The 17,245-nt window shown below is 47.4% G+C and overlaps 1 protein-coding gene across 2 annotated transcripts in view; it reads right to left on the reverse strand.

The window, feature by feature from the left end:
• Positions 1-480: 480 nt before the first annotated feature.
• Positions 481-17,245, reverse strand: part of WSCD2 (WSC domain containing 2) — a 103,006-nt gene continuing 86,241 nt past the window's right edge. For both annotated transcript variants that reach the window (XM_047761083.1, XM_047761084.1), the window contains 3 exons: positions 12,398-12,562; positions 10,562-10,762; positions 481-2,691 (listed from right to left, as the gene is read on the reverse strand). In XM_047761083.1, the coding sequence (XP_047617039.1) occupies positions 2,339-2,691; positions 10,562-10,762; positions 12,398-12,562 (719 nt within the window). In that variant the 3' untranslated portion in view covers positions 481-2,338. The remainder of the gene's footprint in view (positions 2,692-10,561; positions 10,763-12,397; positions 12,563-17,245) is intronic.

Genomic DNA, 17,245 nt, shown 5'->3' on the forward strand with positions numbered 1-17,245 from the left:
CTGGGCCCTGCTTGTTCTCCTTGAGTCCTGGAGCCACAGTGCACTGAAGGTGACAGCGGGATGAGAGCCTGAATGTTCTGGCTTCCAGGCCAGAAGTGTCCCCTGCTCCGGAGAACACTGGAATGCAAAGCTTTCATTCCTCCTCAGGTGCCAGCATGCTGTCACCATGCATGGATGGGACTTTTTGGAGAGGGCACACAGACACATCAGACGTGGGGCAGTCATCACACCAGCATGAGGATGCAGTCTCACCACACAGAAGAGCAAGTGAACACAGAGGCAGAGACAGTTTTATACACCAAGCCACACAGTTCACAGGTAGTCAGTTACACAGACACAAAAGCAATGAGGCACCCAGAAAATTCTCTGTCTCTCTTTCTCTTACACACAATCACACACACACACACACACACACACACACACACACACCAGAAAAAATCCCATTTGTGACCTGGCCTTACACAAAACTCTACCACATGGTAGAATTATCAACAAAACTTGCTTTTAATGATGGTGTTGACCTGAGGAATCTTCAGAGGCTGGTGGCTTGCGGTGACCACCAGCAAAGAGCTTGCCCAGGTCTCAGACAAAGAGTCCTCCAGAGAGAGCTTACCTCTAAGTGGGAGGGGAGGCCAAGCCCTCTACTGCTTTGGGAAAGAAGGCTAGAAATTTGCCCAGGGCAAAGAAACATGGTACAAAATAGATTCAGAACCCCCTGGCTGGCCCTGGGGTGACCTGAATCCTATAGATGAAGAGATCAGGGAAGAGAATCATAGGTCTCATCCCCAGGCCCTTCTCTTTGCATGGCCAGGTTCCAAGGGGGTGGAATGTATTAGTTATATTCCTCTTAAAAAAATATATCTCTTTACACTTGCCTTCTCCATAGTCTCTTGGCTATCTGGGAATGGGCATTCACCCGCACGCCAAGGCTGCAGAGGGGTCTTCCTGGAGGGGTGGCGCTGCTCCAGACAGAACAGCAGAGACCTGTGATCTATGGCTTTTGCATCTACATGGTGGGGGATGGTGCAGGTGCGCAGGTGTGCCCTGGATGTGAAACCTCTGGTACCCAATGTGGGGGGGGGGGGGAGATGAGATCCCGGATCAGTGCTTTCTAAGACAGATGATCGGTGACTCGAGTCCTTGGGAATCCTTTGGTTTGATGTCTCAGCATCAGATAACTGAGTCCCTTTGCTATATAGCAGAAATCAACACAACACTGTAAATCAACTACACTTCAATAAAGTTTTTTAAAAAAGAGCAGCGTTTGTACGAACGTGAAGAACCATCCCATTCACCCCATTCCTTAAAGGGCTCCCAGGGAAAGCTGGCCGCATTGGACTATGATCAAAGGGAGGTCAGTGGTCTTGGAAGATAGTGGGGGTCTCTTTTGGTCATGGTTCCACCTGATTTGGAGCACTCTTATTCTCTCGCTTGGATCGAAAAAGACCCACTGGTAGAGGTCGGAAGGGCAGTGTCAGGCCAGTGCATTGGACCCCACAATGAAGAGGTGTGTTATCAGGGGTCTTGTTCTTGCTCAGATTCTGCACATGGCACGTGGCCATCTTGGCAAGAGAACTGTTGGTGCCTGAGGAATCTTGGAAGTGGGTCACCTCCTGGATACAGTGGGGAGGACAAGGGCAGAATCCCAGCCCTAGAGGTGGACAGGCAACCAGATTGTTTCTCAGGAGCAGGATGACCTGGGGGTGGGCTTGGGAGGCCAGTGACCCCACGTGGTGGTGCCAATTGTCCTACTCTGAGCACCACTGTCCCCCACCCCCACCCCCAGACTGTCAGAAACCTAAGGCCACAGAGAAATTTCCCAATCTTTCTTCAAACAGAAGTGGCCCGGATAAAACTTGGTGCCAGTGCTTCCTGGGTAGAGAGGAGAGGGGGAGGTTATGAGTGCTCAGCTCAGCAGAGAAGAGAGTCTGGGTCCACTTTTTTCTACATCATTGCCTTTAGCTCTTGTATCAGGGGTCTCAATACCAGCGGTGGGTCACTCATGTCTGCAGGACACCCATGGGCCTTCCTTCCCACAAGTGGAGCCCAGAGTAGTAGCTGGGGCAGGGACATGGGAGACAGAGAAGGGTCCATGTAGCTGGAACTCCCCAGACCAGCTGTCCCTCCATCTCCAAAGGGGTGTGAGTAGGTGGGGGTGCCCACACATCTCTTCCCCGAGCCTCCTTCATCATGCAGGAAACTCACCAAAGGCCAAGAGCAGCCAAGGGGATTGTCCCTGAACCAAAGTCAGGACTGATGGGTGGGGATCCCCAGGGCTCTTAAGTCCCCAGGGCCTGCTTGGTCAGGACTCCCAGCTCCCCTTCCCCCCTCTGACCCATCATCTGGGGTAGTAGTCATCGGGAACGCCTGTGAGGTTCCTCCCTTTGAGGGCCGCGTCCACCATCTTGATGTAGGCAGAGATGGTCTTCTGCATGTCTGCCGTGTACGGGTTGTACTCCAACTTCCGGAGCCCCGAGCGCTTGAAGTTGCCGTCCTTCTGGCTCTCCACGCAGAGCAGCCGGTCCTCCCTGACGGCCACACCCAGCAGGCTGACCATCCGGCCCAGCTGCACGAAGAGGTCCTGCTTCAGGTCCTCAAAGTGCACCACCAGCACCTTCTTGCCGAACTTGAGCCAGTCCAGCGTGTGAGTGGCCCACCATGGGGCATAGTTCCTCACAAACTCTGGCCACTCTGTGGAGAGAGGCGGGGTGCGGGTCAGAGGGAGGATGCCGGCAGGACGGCGTTGGCAGTGGTTGCGGTCATGCACAGCAATGATACCATTAACTCCTTAGACCACCCGACTCACCTGCCTCCTCCTACCTAAGTGCTGCTGCTTCTGCCTGGAATATTCTTACCTCTTCCTTCTCTTTGTGAAGAATAATATTTGCCTGGCGTTTACTCCATGCCAGGCACAGACTTAGATATAAATCTGTTACTCTGTTTTTATATTTTAATACATATTGATCATAATACATAATGTCATAAATACATTAATGTAGCTAGTTATTCATTTATTCCTCATAACAACCCTGTAGGCAGGCATCATTATTTTCTTCATTTAACTAGAAGGGAGAACTGAATTACAGAGAAGTTAAGGAAGTCATTCAGGGTCACACAGCTACTAAGTGGCAGAGTTAGGATTTGAAACCAAGCAGTCTGGGTTCAAAGTCTCTGCTATTAACCACCAGGTTATCCTGCGTCAGAATAGTTATCCTGTGTAGTAATAGTATCTTCTCATAGGATGATAATAGGGCCTTTGTACAGAGAAGTGGAAAGAGCATGTAAAATGGTTAGCAGGTGCTCAGTAAATGTTGGCTGTTATTATTACTGTGATAATTTTTTCTTGGTGAGATGTCGTCTTTCTTGACCTCCCAGGCTCGGGCAGGTGGTTCCTCTGAGCTTCAAAGCTCCCTCCGCTCCCTCACCCGAATATTGCTGAGGGTACAGTTTAAGCCAGATTATTTACACTGTTATGTTTACACCTTTCAACGCACTCTTTCTTTCTTTGCTTTTTATTAAAGTATCCCACACTGTTTCTTTTTGATGTTTGTTACCTTGCCATGGTAAAAGGACTGGATGGATTGTCACTAAGAGTGGGAGCACGTGTTTGGGACCCCCTGCCTTGAAATACAGGCTACAACAGAATGTGGGAAATTCACTGGAGGACCCTGAAGAAGATTTCAAAGAGCCAGCTAGCCAGCCCCTGGAGCTGTTGAAACTCTGATAAAGGGGAAAGCCAGGATAGCTGCAGAAGGGGTCAAGGAAGATGTTGGGAACAGAGAAACAAATCTGCAACCTCAATTCTGAACTTAGCTGGAGAATCACAGGGCTGTTATTTTGACACCCTGAAGCCATACCCACTACTTCTCACAGGGCAGCACCACCCTGCACCCTCCAGATGGATTTGTTTATTGAACGAGGGTCAGTGAGTCTCCCAAGCTGGGTTGGGGAGCCCAGCTGGTTCTTCAAAATTAAATCCTCATCCTTTGCGGGATGATAGAGACCCCTTATCTCATTTAATCGTAATGACTACCCTGAAAAGAAAAGACTACTGTTCATTTATCACCAGTGAGCAAACAGACTCAGAGAAGTGAAGTGTCTTGCCCAAGGTCACACAGCTAGGAAGCATCATCCAGACCTGGCCTGCCTGATTTCAGGTCCTCATCTTTCCCAGAAACCAGCAGCCTCACCCCACTCCCTCCCACTGCCTTACACCCAGCAGGGGCTCAATGAACGATTGCTGAACTAAATTGAAATTTCCAACCGCCAAGTTGCGATGTGATAAAGGGCTCTTCTTTCTTTGCAGAGCACATCAGAATCTGTGGTGAGGCTTCCGCTCCCCCAGAGCCCCCTGGAACCCCACAGCTGCTTGGAAAATATTTATGCTGATGACAAAGATATTTTTTATCCTTAAAATAGATTATTTACAATGTATCTAGCTAATTGGGCCCGTACTGTTATAATGGGTTAAGACCAGATGTATCTGTGTGATTAGAAAAAATCTAGCATGTGTATAGTCTGTTTCACTTTTTTTTTTAAAATAGACTATCCCCATTCCTGAGTCATCTCATAGCATCCTTGCTGATTCAGGACAGCTACCACTCCCATGGCAGAAGCCCAGATGCAGGGAGGTGGCACTTGGTCACCCAGTAACATACAGATCTGGACTTCCAGGCTTGGCTACTTCTGGACATCTCAAGAGGTTGCTGGAGGGTGGGCCTCAAGAAAAAAAAAGTGCCTGTCTGCATGATGACCTGGGTCCCCCAGATGGTGCCCCTGGTTTGAGATGCTGGTGGAATGGAGATGACATGGCATCTTTGTTGATTGCCAACCTCCCTGGGATGGGTGTGTACGCTGCTAGAGCACCTCCTGTGCGTTGGGACTGTGCTGGGCACTCTGCATGCAATATCTCATGCAGCACCTACAAGAAGCCTGGGGAAAAGGAATTACTGGCCCCATTTTACACATGGGAACAAAGGAGGCTTAGAGACATGAATCCACTTGCCCAAGACCACACAAGGGGTGTCCAGGGCAGAATTCGAACTCACATCTATCCCAGACTGAGCCGGGCTACCACCTTCCTGGCAAACCCTGTAAGAGCACCTGATCTAACCATCTCCAGAGCCTAGTCTACAACCATTCACTGCACCTTCAGATGTTTAAGACATGGGGTCTGTTCACAGGTAACTTTAGAGTCAACTGCCAGGGCTCAAAACCTAGCTTCTCTCCAATTAGCTGTGTGACCTTGGGGATGTCAGGTGGTCTCCTTGAGTCTCAGTTTACCCATCTGCACAATGGCAACTGCTAATACCTCCATCCTAGACATGTTACGCAGATGGAATGGAATAAGATTTGCAGACCCTGGCACACTTGATGTTAGTCTCCAGCATCTCTGAGATACCCCATATGCCCCATCATTTTGGGGCAGCAAATATTTGCCCGCCCATAGCTAAGCTAGCTCACTTGAAGCTTCCAAATGACTTCACTGGAAAGAAGAACAGAAACAGAAAAAAAAAAAAGGCCTCAATTAGCTAGGGATTCCTGGTAATTGATGGCTGCCTTCGAATTGGGTAATAAAGGCACACTAAGCCATGGACCACTGGTAATGAGGGCTGGTTCCACCAGAACTGTCACCCACCTGGGCCCAGCAGGACATGGGCTGGCCACTCTCTGCTTCATCTTCTTGTCAACAGGAAGAACGGGGGCCTGATTAATAGCTTAACTGTATTTAATTCTCCATGGAATCATTAAACACGATCTCTGTTTCATTAAACAGATCCAGGACAATTCACCTTGTGTAATCATATCACATAAAACTTTGCTTTGGACCCATTCCAGGGAGATCATAAAATTAACGTTATGGAACCAAAAGCTGGGGGTCAGGTGGGGGGTTGCAGGAGCCTCAACCCAGCTATAACTGGGAGGGGACACAGGCAGGGTGAGGGGGACATGCTCAGCAGGTGTGTAACCTTTGCTCTTAGGTGGGGGTGACCCTCACATTCTAAGCTGAGGGTGTCCTAAAGCAGCAATTCTTAAACTTTAAAGTACACAAGAAGCTTCTGGGGGAATCTTGTTAAAATGTTGATTCTGATTCAGTAACCTTGGGGGAGGGGTGCTGAGAATCTGCATTTCTAACTAATTCCCAAGTGATACTGACACTGCAGGAGCAGGGACCCTAAAGCAAGGGTCTTAAACTCAAACACCTATAAAGGTCAGATGTTAATGCAAATGAGAGGAATGGGCTGAGTGGGACCATGGGGATTGGGTTCTTTGGGGAGGGCTCTCAAGCAGAGCACCTGAAGACCCGGGTCAGGCCTGGGAGGAAGCACTGGGAGAAGGCCCCTGCCATCCTAGACTAATGCAGGACCCCAGACCTCCAAGAGGAGATGCCTGGCCTGAAACCTCCTATTTCCCATCTCCTGCAGCCTCTGTGCTGGGCCTGTCCTGACAATTCCCTTATCTTTGGTTTTAAAGCTCCTGGGTGTCTTGAATAAGGACAAAGAGGCAAGGTGACTCCCAGGAATTAGGAAATTGCCTGAACCTGAGACAAGGCTCAGCAGGGGGGAACCTCTGAATGCACCAAAAGGTCAGTGACATTCCAAGGTAAGAGACAACCTGGTAGCTGATGCTTGGGTTTCAATCTCAACCCAGTCAACCCCTAGGACCTCAGCCACCTGACTTTCTCCCTTCCGGGGATGGTTTTTGCACTATGAAATGGAATGCTACCCGTGACTATGGCAGCCCTCCTAACCTCCTTGGGTAATGAGAGGATTTAAATGAGAAAATGAATGCTAAGTGCCTGGTCCCATTTGAGCTTCCCAGGTGAATCCCCTCACATTTTTTAACTTGGGGCAGTAGGATGCCTGAGAGATAGAGACTGGAGTTCTAGTCCTGCCATGATATGCCCAAATGGCTGTGGCAGGTCCCTGCCTCTCTTCAGGCCTCAGTTTCTCCATTAATAGAGAATGAGTCAGTGGTTCTCAGGCCTGCCTGCACACGGCCTTAAAAATTACCAAAGCCCAGGCTCCACTGCAGTAATGGTCCAGGGTGCAGCCTGGGCACTGGGCTTTCCCCCCAACCCTCCTGAGATTCTGATGTGCTGCTGGGGCTGAGGACCACTGAGTCCAGTGACCTCCCAGGTCCCTTCCAGCTTGATAAAAAGAGCATCTGCTCCTAGGACAAGCTCCTGCCATTTGCACCTGCAGAATTCTCATCCAGGCCACAAATAGTGTTCATTTTTTATTGTTCTACAAATAAATAATGCAGAGGCCTCTTTACCTCTGGGAACACGAGAACAAATGTCACCACCTGTCCAGGCTTCCACTTCCTCACTGAGAGAGGCGGAGAGGCAGAGGAAGGGACAGACAAGCCCCTTGAGCATACTGGGAATCCAGAGCACAGTTGGTTAGACAGGCCCATTAGTGCCGAGAGTCTGATTGGGGCATGGTTGAATATCACCATCCTGCCATGCTCTGGTTTTCTCCAGGGAGGGGTTGGAGTGTGGTGCAGCTGGGAGCCAGGGGGAGAGTTTGGATGAGTGGGAAGCACCCCTGGGGCTTGAGGCTGCTGCTGCCTTGTTCCTTGAGGCTAGATGAGGTGGGAAGAGCTCACATTTACAGAGCACCTACTCAGTATCAAGGGCTCTGAGCTGGGAGATTTGTAGCCACTGACATTCTAATTTATTGTCATAGCTCAGTAGTTAAGGGCATGGGCTTAGGAGCAAGACTCCCTAGGTTCAAATCCTTGCCCCACCACTTTCTGGAAAAGTGTCTTCATTTCCCTGAACTTGGCTGGTCCCTCCATAACACAGAGTTAACTGTGGGGTTTAAAAATACTCAAAGGTAGGAGTTTCCACTGTGGCTCAGCAGGTTAAGAACCTTACTAGCATCCATGAGGATTTGGGTTTGATCCCTGGCCTGGCTCAGTGGGTTAAGAATCCGGCATTGCTGTGAGCTATGGCATAAGTCACAGATACGGCTTGGATCTGGAGTTGCTGTGGCAGTGGTGTAGGTTGGCAGCTGCAGCTCCACTCTGACCCCTAGCCTAGGAACTTCCATATGCCACAGGTGCAGCCCTAAAAGGCAAACAACAACAACAACAACCCAAAACAAACAAACAAACAAAAACTCATAGATGTGACTTTCATTATGGTAATGAAGATATGAAAGATACAGGATTTTGAGGGGGTTAAAGGTACTCAAGATGGCAGAGGTTGGTCTGACTTCAGAGCTCTCCCCACTACTGTGAGCCACTGCTCTGTACTGAGACATTTTTCCATTCTATCATCTACTAAGCACCAGAGGTGAACATCAAAATCAGGACATCCTTTTTACGGTATTTTTACAAAATTAAAGTATAACCGATATACAGACAGCCGCATGTAAATCATTGAAACTGGAACACACCCTCACACCATGCACAAAAATTAACTCAAAATGGCTTAAATACTTAAATGTAAGACAAGACACCATCAAACTCCTAGAAGAGAACACAGGCAAAATATTCTCTGTTATCAACCTTACAAATGCTTTCTCAGGTCAGTCTCCCAAGGCAACAGAAATAAAAGCAAAAATAAACCAATGGGACCTAATCAAACTGACAAGATTTTGAACAGCAAAGGCAACCATTAAGAAAAAAAAACCAAAAAACAAAAAGACAACTTACAGAATGGGAGAAAACAATTTCAAATGATGCAACTGACAAGGGCTTAATCTTTAAAATATACAAACAACTTATTCATCTCAACAGCAAAAAAGCCAACAACCCAACTGAAAAATGGGCAAAAGACCTGAATAGACATTTCTCCAAAGAAGATATACACATGACCAACAAGCACATGAAAAAATGCTCAACATTACTGATTATCAGAGAAATGCAAATCAAAACTACTATGAGGTATCACCTACACCAGTCAGAATGGCCATCATCAATAAGTCCACAAATAACAAATGCTGGAGAGATGGAGAAAAGGGAACCCTCCTGCACTGTTGGTGGGAATGTAAATTGGTACAACCACTATGGACACAGTATGGAGGTACCTTAGAAAACTATACATAGAACCACCATATGACCCAGCAATTCCACTTTGGGCATATATCCGGATAAAACTTTCCTTGAAAAAGACACATGCACCTGCATGTTCATTTCAGTACTATTCACAAGAGTCAAGACATGGAAACAACCTAAATGTCCAATGACAGATGATTGGATTAAGAAGATGTGGTATATATACACAATGGAATACTACTCAGCTATAAAAGAACAAAATCATGCCATTTGCAGCAACATGGACAGAACTAGAGATTCTCATACTAAGTGAAGTAAGTCAGAAAGAGAAAGACAAATACCCTTTGATGTCACTTATATCTGGAATCTAATACAGGGCACAAATGAACCTTTCCACAGAAAAGAAAATTGTGGACATGGAGAACAGACTTGTGGTTGCCAAGGGGGAGGGGGAGAGGGAGGGAGTGGGATGGACTGGGAATTTGGGGTTAATAGATGCAAACTATTGCCTTTGGAATGGATAAGCAATGAAATCCTGCTGTATAGCTCTGGGAACTATATGTAGTCACTTATGATGGAGCATGATAATGTGAGAAAAAAATGTATATATGTATGTGTGACTGGGTCACCTTGCTGTACAGTGTAAAACTGACAGAACACTGTAAACCAGGTATAACGAAAAAAATAAAAATCATTATTAAAAAAGTAGTTGATTTACAATGTTATGCCAATTTCTGCTGTACAGCAAAGTGACTCAGTCATTCATATATATACACACGCACATACACACACATACACACACACTCATATATATATTCTTTTTTAAATATTAATTTCCCAGGAGATTGGATATAGTTCTCTGTGCTATAGGGTAGGATCTATCCACTACACTCAAAATGTAATACAAACTCAGATCATATTAATGAAGTTAGTGCTCAGAGAGTGACACTGTCCCTTCCTAGCTATGACCTGGGGCAAGTCACTTAACCTCTCCGAGGCTCCCAAGCCAGAGTTGTTGGAATTTTTCATGAAATGGTGCTCTATACCTGAGCTCTTAGGAGCTCATAGATGATCTCATGGCCACTCGGCCACTCACCTTTGGGCTGGGTTTCAGATCTCTTGATCCCCAGGAAAGGGCTCTTGAACCTGCTTCAAATCAATCCCATATCAACTGTATGATGAGTCACATCTACTGAGTGTTTTTAAAGGGTTAAATTCTTGGATTTTATTACCTCTACTTTATAGATGGGACAATCTATGTTCAGGGAGCTGAAGGAGTGTTTCTAGGAAGTGGTGGAGCTGAGATTTGAACCCCGGGAGTCTTGCTCCCTAACCCACTGTGCCACCTTAACCACTGTGCCATGATAACAGCCTGGCTCACAGAGGGTGATGCTGGTGGGTACGGTGGGATGTGGAAAGCACAATCTGTAAGCAAGACCTGAAGCCTCACACACACGTCCACAAAGATGCCCTCCTGGATTTCTGGCAGGAGAGAGCATTGGCCCCTCCCACTGCCCCTTGCACCCCAGAGCCCACCCTCCACTCCCCATAGTACCTTTGCCCTTCCAGTGGGCATGGGCAGCAAAGCCGATGTGTCCACCATACTTCCGGTTGAACTCCGCCATGAGGGCCTTGTAGGGGTTGCGGATGAGCAGGATCGCTGCGTCAAAGGCCTCTATCTCCTTCTGGCCACTCTCATGTGTCTTGATACAGATAGTTCTCCCACTGCGCCAGTGGTCCCGCTCACCTTTAAACCCTTCCCACAACCAGGTGGCAGGGAACATGGCAGTGAGCTGGGGAGACCAGAGGTCCACCCCACCCCCTTCTAGGCCACCTGAGGAATTCTTAGAAAGTCATTCATTCACTCATTCATTCACTCACATATTTATTGAGCACCTACTACATGACAGGCACCATGCCAGGAGGTGGGGTAAAATGATTGGCAAAACCATCCATGGGTCTTTCTATTTTTGAGAACAAATGAATGCAGAATCACTGCTGTGGTTAGTGCTTCAGAGGAGGAGTATTCATGCTTAGGTGCCATGAGAGGGGCCTGACAGTGAAGCACTGGAGAACTCCTTTTGGGCAGAGTCTACATCTCCACCCCACTGATATTGGGCACAGCCATATGACTTGCTTTGGCAGGTATACTGAGGGCAGAAATGGGTTTCTGCTGAAGTCTGAGGATGAATCACGTTTCTGTTCACCTTGTATGTTTCTGCCATCACCATGAGAAGGACACGCCCTGGAAGGCTGTTGGTCCCAGATGTGAGAGACATATGGAATATACCTGGGTACAACTTGCATTCTGGAGCTGAGTAGCCCAGCCAGCCTGGCCAAGATCACTGACCTAGTCAGGCAGCATCCAGAAAGGTTTCCTGGGGGAAGAGATGCTTTGGCTGAGAACAGAAGGACAAGGAAGAATTTACCATCTTAAGAGAGGAGGGAAAGGTGGTGGGAACAGCAGGTGAGAAGGTCCTGTGGTGAGTGGGGAAAAGTGTGTCACACATGAGGGGCTGGTACAGGAAAGCAGAGGGGAAGAGGGGAGCGTGAAGCCAGAGAGGGTTGTGGGGGTTGTGAGGAAGAGTTTAGTACTGGACCAGAAAGACTACACAGCCCTTAAAAGGATTTAACCAAAAGGAAGGAGGGATCAAGTTTTCATTTCAAGAGTTCAGGAACTGAAAGAAGTTCTGGGTAGCTGGAGGATGATTCCGTAGCGCCAGCTCTGTGCTGGACGCTGGTCTAAACCTTTTACATGTAGCAGGCAACTTAACCCTTTCAAAAATCCTATGAGGGTTTTATTTGATAGATGAGAAAAATGAGTCCCAAGAGATCAAATAACTTGCCCAAGTTACAGAGCTAGCGAGAGGCAGAGCCAAGGTTCAAACACAAGCCATCCTGGTGCTCAAGACTGTGCTCTTCGCCATCTAGGCTTCCCATGCTCATAACAGCTAAGGCATCTGGATATTATCTTCAAAGTGATTTAGAATGCTAATCTACTAGGCCTTCAAGATACTGGCTGTATTCCCAAGTCAATGAATGACCTGGGACATCATGCTGTCTCTTTGGTCCCCAGTTTCCTGTATGAGGTGCCTGGCATACAGTAAGTGCTCAAGGAATGACTTAAATGGTGAGACGGTCCCAGGCACATAGTAGGTGCTTGATAAATGTCATTATTGAATGGATGCAAGTGAGGTACCCAGGACACAATACTAAGGAAATGTTTGTGGGATGTAAATGAAGGGAAGGTATGAAACACATAGTCAAAATAAACATGCCTGGGCCAGCTGAGTGGCACATAGTAGGTGCTCAGGAAGGGGTATTTCCCTCCCCTCCAGGGGGTCCTCCTTGAGCTCCTGCCTCCACTCCCCCTTCCCCTCTGCCTCCTTACCTTTGTTGTAGAGTGAACCATCGAAGTAGTAGCTGCCAGTGTAGAAGCCAGTGGCCAGCTCAATGAGGTGGCGAGCCCACGTGTTGCCAGCACCTGGGAAGCTGGCCAGAGCGATGAGCTTCTTGGACTTGGCTGGAAGGAATCTCCTGTCCATACAGCGGTTGTCTGCAAAGGGCAGGGCGCAGATGGAGTCAGTGGCAGGGGCAGACATGCGGAGCCTGTCTAGAAAGGACCAGGGTGTGAGTCCCATCCCTGCCACTTCCCAGCCATGCAATCCAGTGCTTTCTGGGCCTCGGTTTCCTTATCTGGAAATGGGAACATGGTTATATGAGATAATATATGAAAAGACATGAGCATGTGGTAGGGATTCAGTGAAAGTCAGCCAGGAGGATGAGCCTTCTCTCCAGCCTCAATGTTCCCCTGACACAGTGAGTCTCTCTCATCATTCCCACACTTTCCTGCAGTTTAAAACCCACAAATGGCAGCCATCTGCATGGGATCTGGTCCACGGTTTTTATTTGCACCTCCAGGCCCTACATGGCTTGGCCCTTGCATTCTCCCAGGCTCATGCCAACTACCTACTTTCCCCTCCACTCCCACCCCCACCTGCCAACCACCTGGTCCTTTCACTTCCTCATCTGTGCTCTGCTCCTTCTGGCCCTTCAGCCTTCACTGTCTCCTACTTGCCTTCATCAGGTAGACTGCTTCTTATTCTGCTCTCGGCTGAACTGGACCTTCCTTTCTTTCTCCCTCCCTCTCTCTCTCCTCCCCTTCCCTCCACCTCTGGCTCCTTGGGCTATCATTAGAGTATCATATCCAATTCTTTCATACCACTTACTGCTACCGTAATTCAAATAATTGTTTGTTTAATCAGGAACCCTTCCCATATTGTTCTTTGCTGATTCCTTATCACATTCCACACTATCTGGCATATAGCATGGATAATAAATGTTTCTTGGATGGGATGAATGGATGGGTAGATGGGTGGTCAGATGAATGAATGAGTAGGCGGGTGGATGAATGGAGCAGGTAACAAATTGGTAGATAGACGGATAGAAGGATGGATGGGTGGGAGGATGGATATAATGGTGACTGGATGGATGTATGGATAGAAATAATATCTACTTTGCTGATTACCATAGTAATTAAGAGAAATGATGCATGCAATATGTTAACACACTAAAGCAAGCAAAAGAGATAGAATTTTTCTCTAGCCCACAACCTCTTCATCTGTAAACTGAGCTGGGGCAGGTGAATACCATTCTGATACTCTTGATCCTCTTTCTTTATAGAGACCTCAGGATGCCACCAGCATCACAGCTAATGGAGAGTATATGCCTCAGCACCTCCCACTGCAACCCCTCCTGGAGCTAAGAGGTCATAGTGGTGATTTCTTTTAATTCCTTCCTAAGTAAGGGAAGCTGAGGGACAGCCCAGGGTAGGGGGATTGGCAGAGGAAAGGGAAGAGGAAAGAATCCTGGATTTTTGGTCCTACCACTGCTTCTTCAGTCTGGCTGATGATCTCAATCCTAATTTACCATGCAGTAATGGCAGGCAAACCTCCCTCCCTCCCCCGCCCCAGCTCCCCTACCCCTTTAGCTCCCAAGACTGCTCTGTCTCACATCCTCTCCTCTTTCCCTCACAGTTCTGGGAAAGAAGGACCATCCCCTGTTCTAGCGTCTCCATCCCATCCCCCCTCTCCCCCCGCCCCAAGCTCATAGCTCCATCTGTTCTCTCTAAATCTTCACTCTCTCTCAGCTGGCTTGATTATCAGCATCTAAACATGAACAAACAACTTCATCATTTAAAAACTCCCCCTCCAGCAAGCACTCTCTCTCCTCACCCTATTCAGCCGGACATCTGACAGAGTTCTCCACACCCTACATCCCATCTTCTCCTTCCCCTGGCTCCTCCGGGCTCCTCCCTGCTCACTGCACACAACTAGTTTCCGCTAAAGTCATCAGTGACAATCAAGCATCCAATCCAGCCTCACCTCACTTGTCTACTTGGCAGCATCTTATACCACCCATCATTCTGCCCTTCTTATAATTCCATCCAAGACTGTACCCTGGTTTTTCCTGTTCTGCGTTAGCTTCCATTATTGAATCTACCATGAGCTGCATGGCTTTCTCACAACAGCCCTTCAAGGGGAAAGTTTTAAATCTTACTTTTAAATCTCAATTCTGCCACTTCCTTGCTTGGGTAGCCTTGAAAAAGGATGGATATGAATAAACCTCAGTTTTCTCACCTGTAAAATGAGACTGATCACAGTGATGACATTCTGGGGTTGTCAGGAGGGTTGAAAGAGAATGGGTCTTGAGTGTTAACACAGGGCTCATACCTTATGAATTCTTAACATTGATGCTACCAGCCAGGGATGCAGCTCTCTTCCCCTGCCACGTACATTTAATCTGTTTGTTCAGAGAAAGGCAGACTTTGGAAAAAATTAAACCAAAAACATCTTTGTTGAAGCCAAGTAGGGGTCTGGGGATGGTTTTCATGGGAATATACTGCAAAAAGGAGCCTAGATGCAAAAAACTTTCTGGAGTGTTATTATGTTTTATATTAAGACAGGGATGTGGATTTGATAGGACCCAGCTGGCATTAAAATGTACACTTAAAGTTTGTGCATTTTGTTCTACGTAAATGCTACTTTGAAAAATCATAAGAAAATATTGAATTATAGTTAGTGATTTGCAGATCAAAATGTAATGATGTTTGCAACTTACTTCTAAATGCATCCAAAAATATAAAAACTGAGGGATGGAGAAATGGAGAGATGTATGACAAAGTAAATAGAACAAAACGTTGACAAATGTAAAATCTATGGGATGAGTGCAGCATGTTCACTGCGTGATTCTTTCCATTTTTTTCTGGAGGGCTGATATTTTTTCATAATAAAATGTCGGGAGAGAGAAAGAACCTGGCCCCTCAATTTCCCCTGAAAACAGAATTCTCCATTCGAATACTGCCTGGGAGGCAAGGTAAAGGTAGTTGTTTTCTTCACTAAAAAGGAAGTTTATTTGGTTCTTAAACTCCATAAATCAAAGCAGATACTGGAGGCAGACCTGGGTTTCGATCCAGGATTATTGTGACCTAGCTGGGTGACACTGATGAACAAGGCTTTTCACCTCTCTGAGCCTAGGTTTCTTTACCTGTAAAGTGGGGCTAATAAATTTTACAGGATTAAGTGGATAATGCATGTGAAGTATTTGCCTTGTATGTTGAGAAGCTTAGATTAAGAGTGCAGACTCAGGACCCAGACTGCCTAGGTCTCAATCCCAACTCCCCTCTGTCCTAGCTGTGTTACTCTGGCTGAGCTACTCAACCTCTCTGTGCATCTCAAACCTCCCAAGTGTGTAGGGCCTGTGGGTCTGACATGGGAAACTGAAGAACCCAGTAGTGGCCCAGGGCCGAGCACTGGGAATTAGAAAACCCACCAATCAGGGGTTTGCTGTCTGCTATTGAAAAAGCTCCGTGGAGTTCTCTTGGCTCAGTGGTTAACGAATCCAACTAGGAACCATGAGGTTGCCGGTTCAATCCCTGGCCTCGCTCCGTGGGTTAAGGATCCAGCATTGCCGTGAGCTGTGGTGTAGGTTGCAGACGCGGCTCAGATCCTGCGTCACTGTGGCTGTAGGCCGGTGGCTGTAGCTCTGATTAGACCCCTAGCCTGGGAACCTCCATATGCTGCGGGTATGGCCCTTGAAAAAAAAAAGGACGAAAAAGAAAAGAAAAGAAAAGGCTCCAGTGTCTGTTCTGTCCACATAAAGGCTGTTCATGGTCATGGGATAATTAATCTGTGCATGACCCTTCTGCCAAGCTGGGACGATACAGTTCTGCACAGACTAACCAACACTTCTTGGAAACTAACAAACACTCACCCTTCCTCTGGAGTATGAATAAAGCAAGGGCAGCACTGGCTAAACACATTCCTGCTCATTGGGCTCTTAGCAGGATTCAGCTGCCACGAAAGCAGCCACAGCTGACCACCACTGTTACCTCCATTAAGCCAAACAAGGGACAGGCTATTGGTGGGGCTGTCACTAGCTCCTATAGCACCTTTATGCAAATCAAAGGTACCCTTCCTCTCCTCCAAGCAGATGCACTACCATCTAGAGTGCATGGCATGAGCGTGGGCTGGCTTTCAGGCATCGCTTTTCCTGTAGGCTGTGCCTGTGCAGTGTTTGACCTGCCTGACCATACATGGGAGCCTAGTTCCTGGGAGATGACGAGGAGGTCTAGCCAGTGGTATCTGTTAGCCCTCCAGGCTTCAGAGGGTGTGGGGAGTATTCTTCACACTGGGCGGGGGTTTCTAGCAGGGGCTTTGGGGTCAGAGACCTGAAAGCAAATCACCCTTGTAGATGTGTTACTAGAGCCAGTTCTTAACCCTTCTGAGGCTTGGTTCCCCAATATGTAAATTGGGGATAATATTGCCCTGATCATAGGCATACTGTGGGTTTTACATCATTAAATGAGATGAGGCTTGGCAAAGTAGGTGGACCTTGCATAGTATGTGGACAAGTGTTTTCAGGTCTTTCATGAGTTTCCTTTGGACTGAGAGTCTCAGCAAGGCAACTTTCCAAATGCCACCCACTCTTCATGACCTTCATCAGGAAAAATGATTTTCATTCAGAAATTCTATAAGCAGCAGGACCTCAGGTAAGTCCTTTACCTATTTTGAGTCTGTTTCCCTACATGTAGAGCAGGTATAATGACTGTTCCCACCTCATGGGAAAGCTGAGGAATCAGCAAGAAAATGCATATAAAGGACTCAACACTGGGTCTGGCACAAAGAAAGATCTAGAGAAACCCTAAGTGCCACCATCAGCACCACTACCACCACTATCA

Source organism: Phacochoerus africanus, chromosome 15, assembly GCF_016906955.1.
Source record: "Phacochoerus africanus isolate WHEZ1 chromosome 15, ROS_Pafr_v1, whole genome shotgun sequence".
NCBI lineage: Eukaryota > Metazoa > Chordata > Mammalia > Artiodactyla > Suidae > Phacochoerus > Phacochoerus africanus.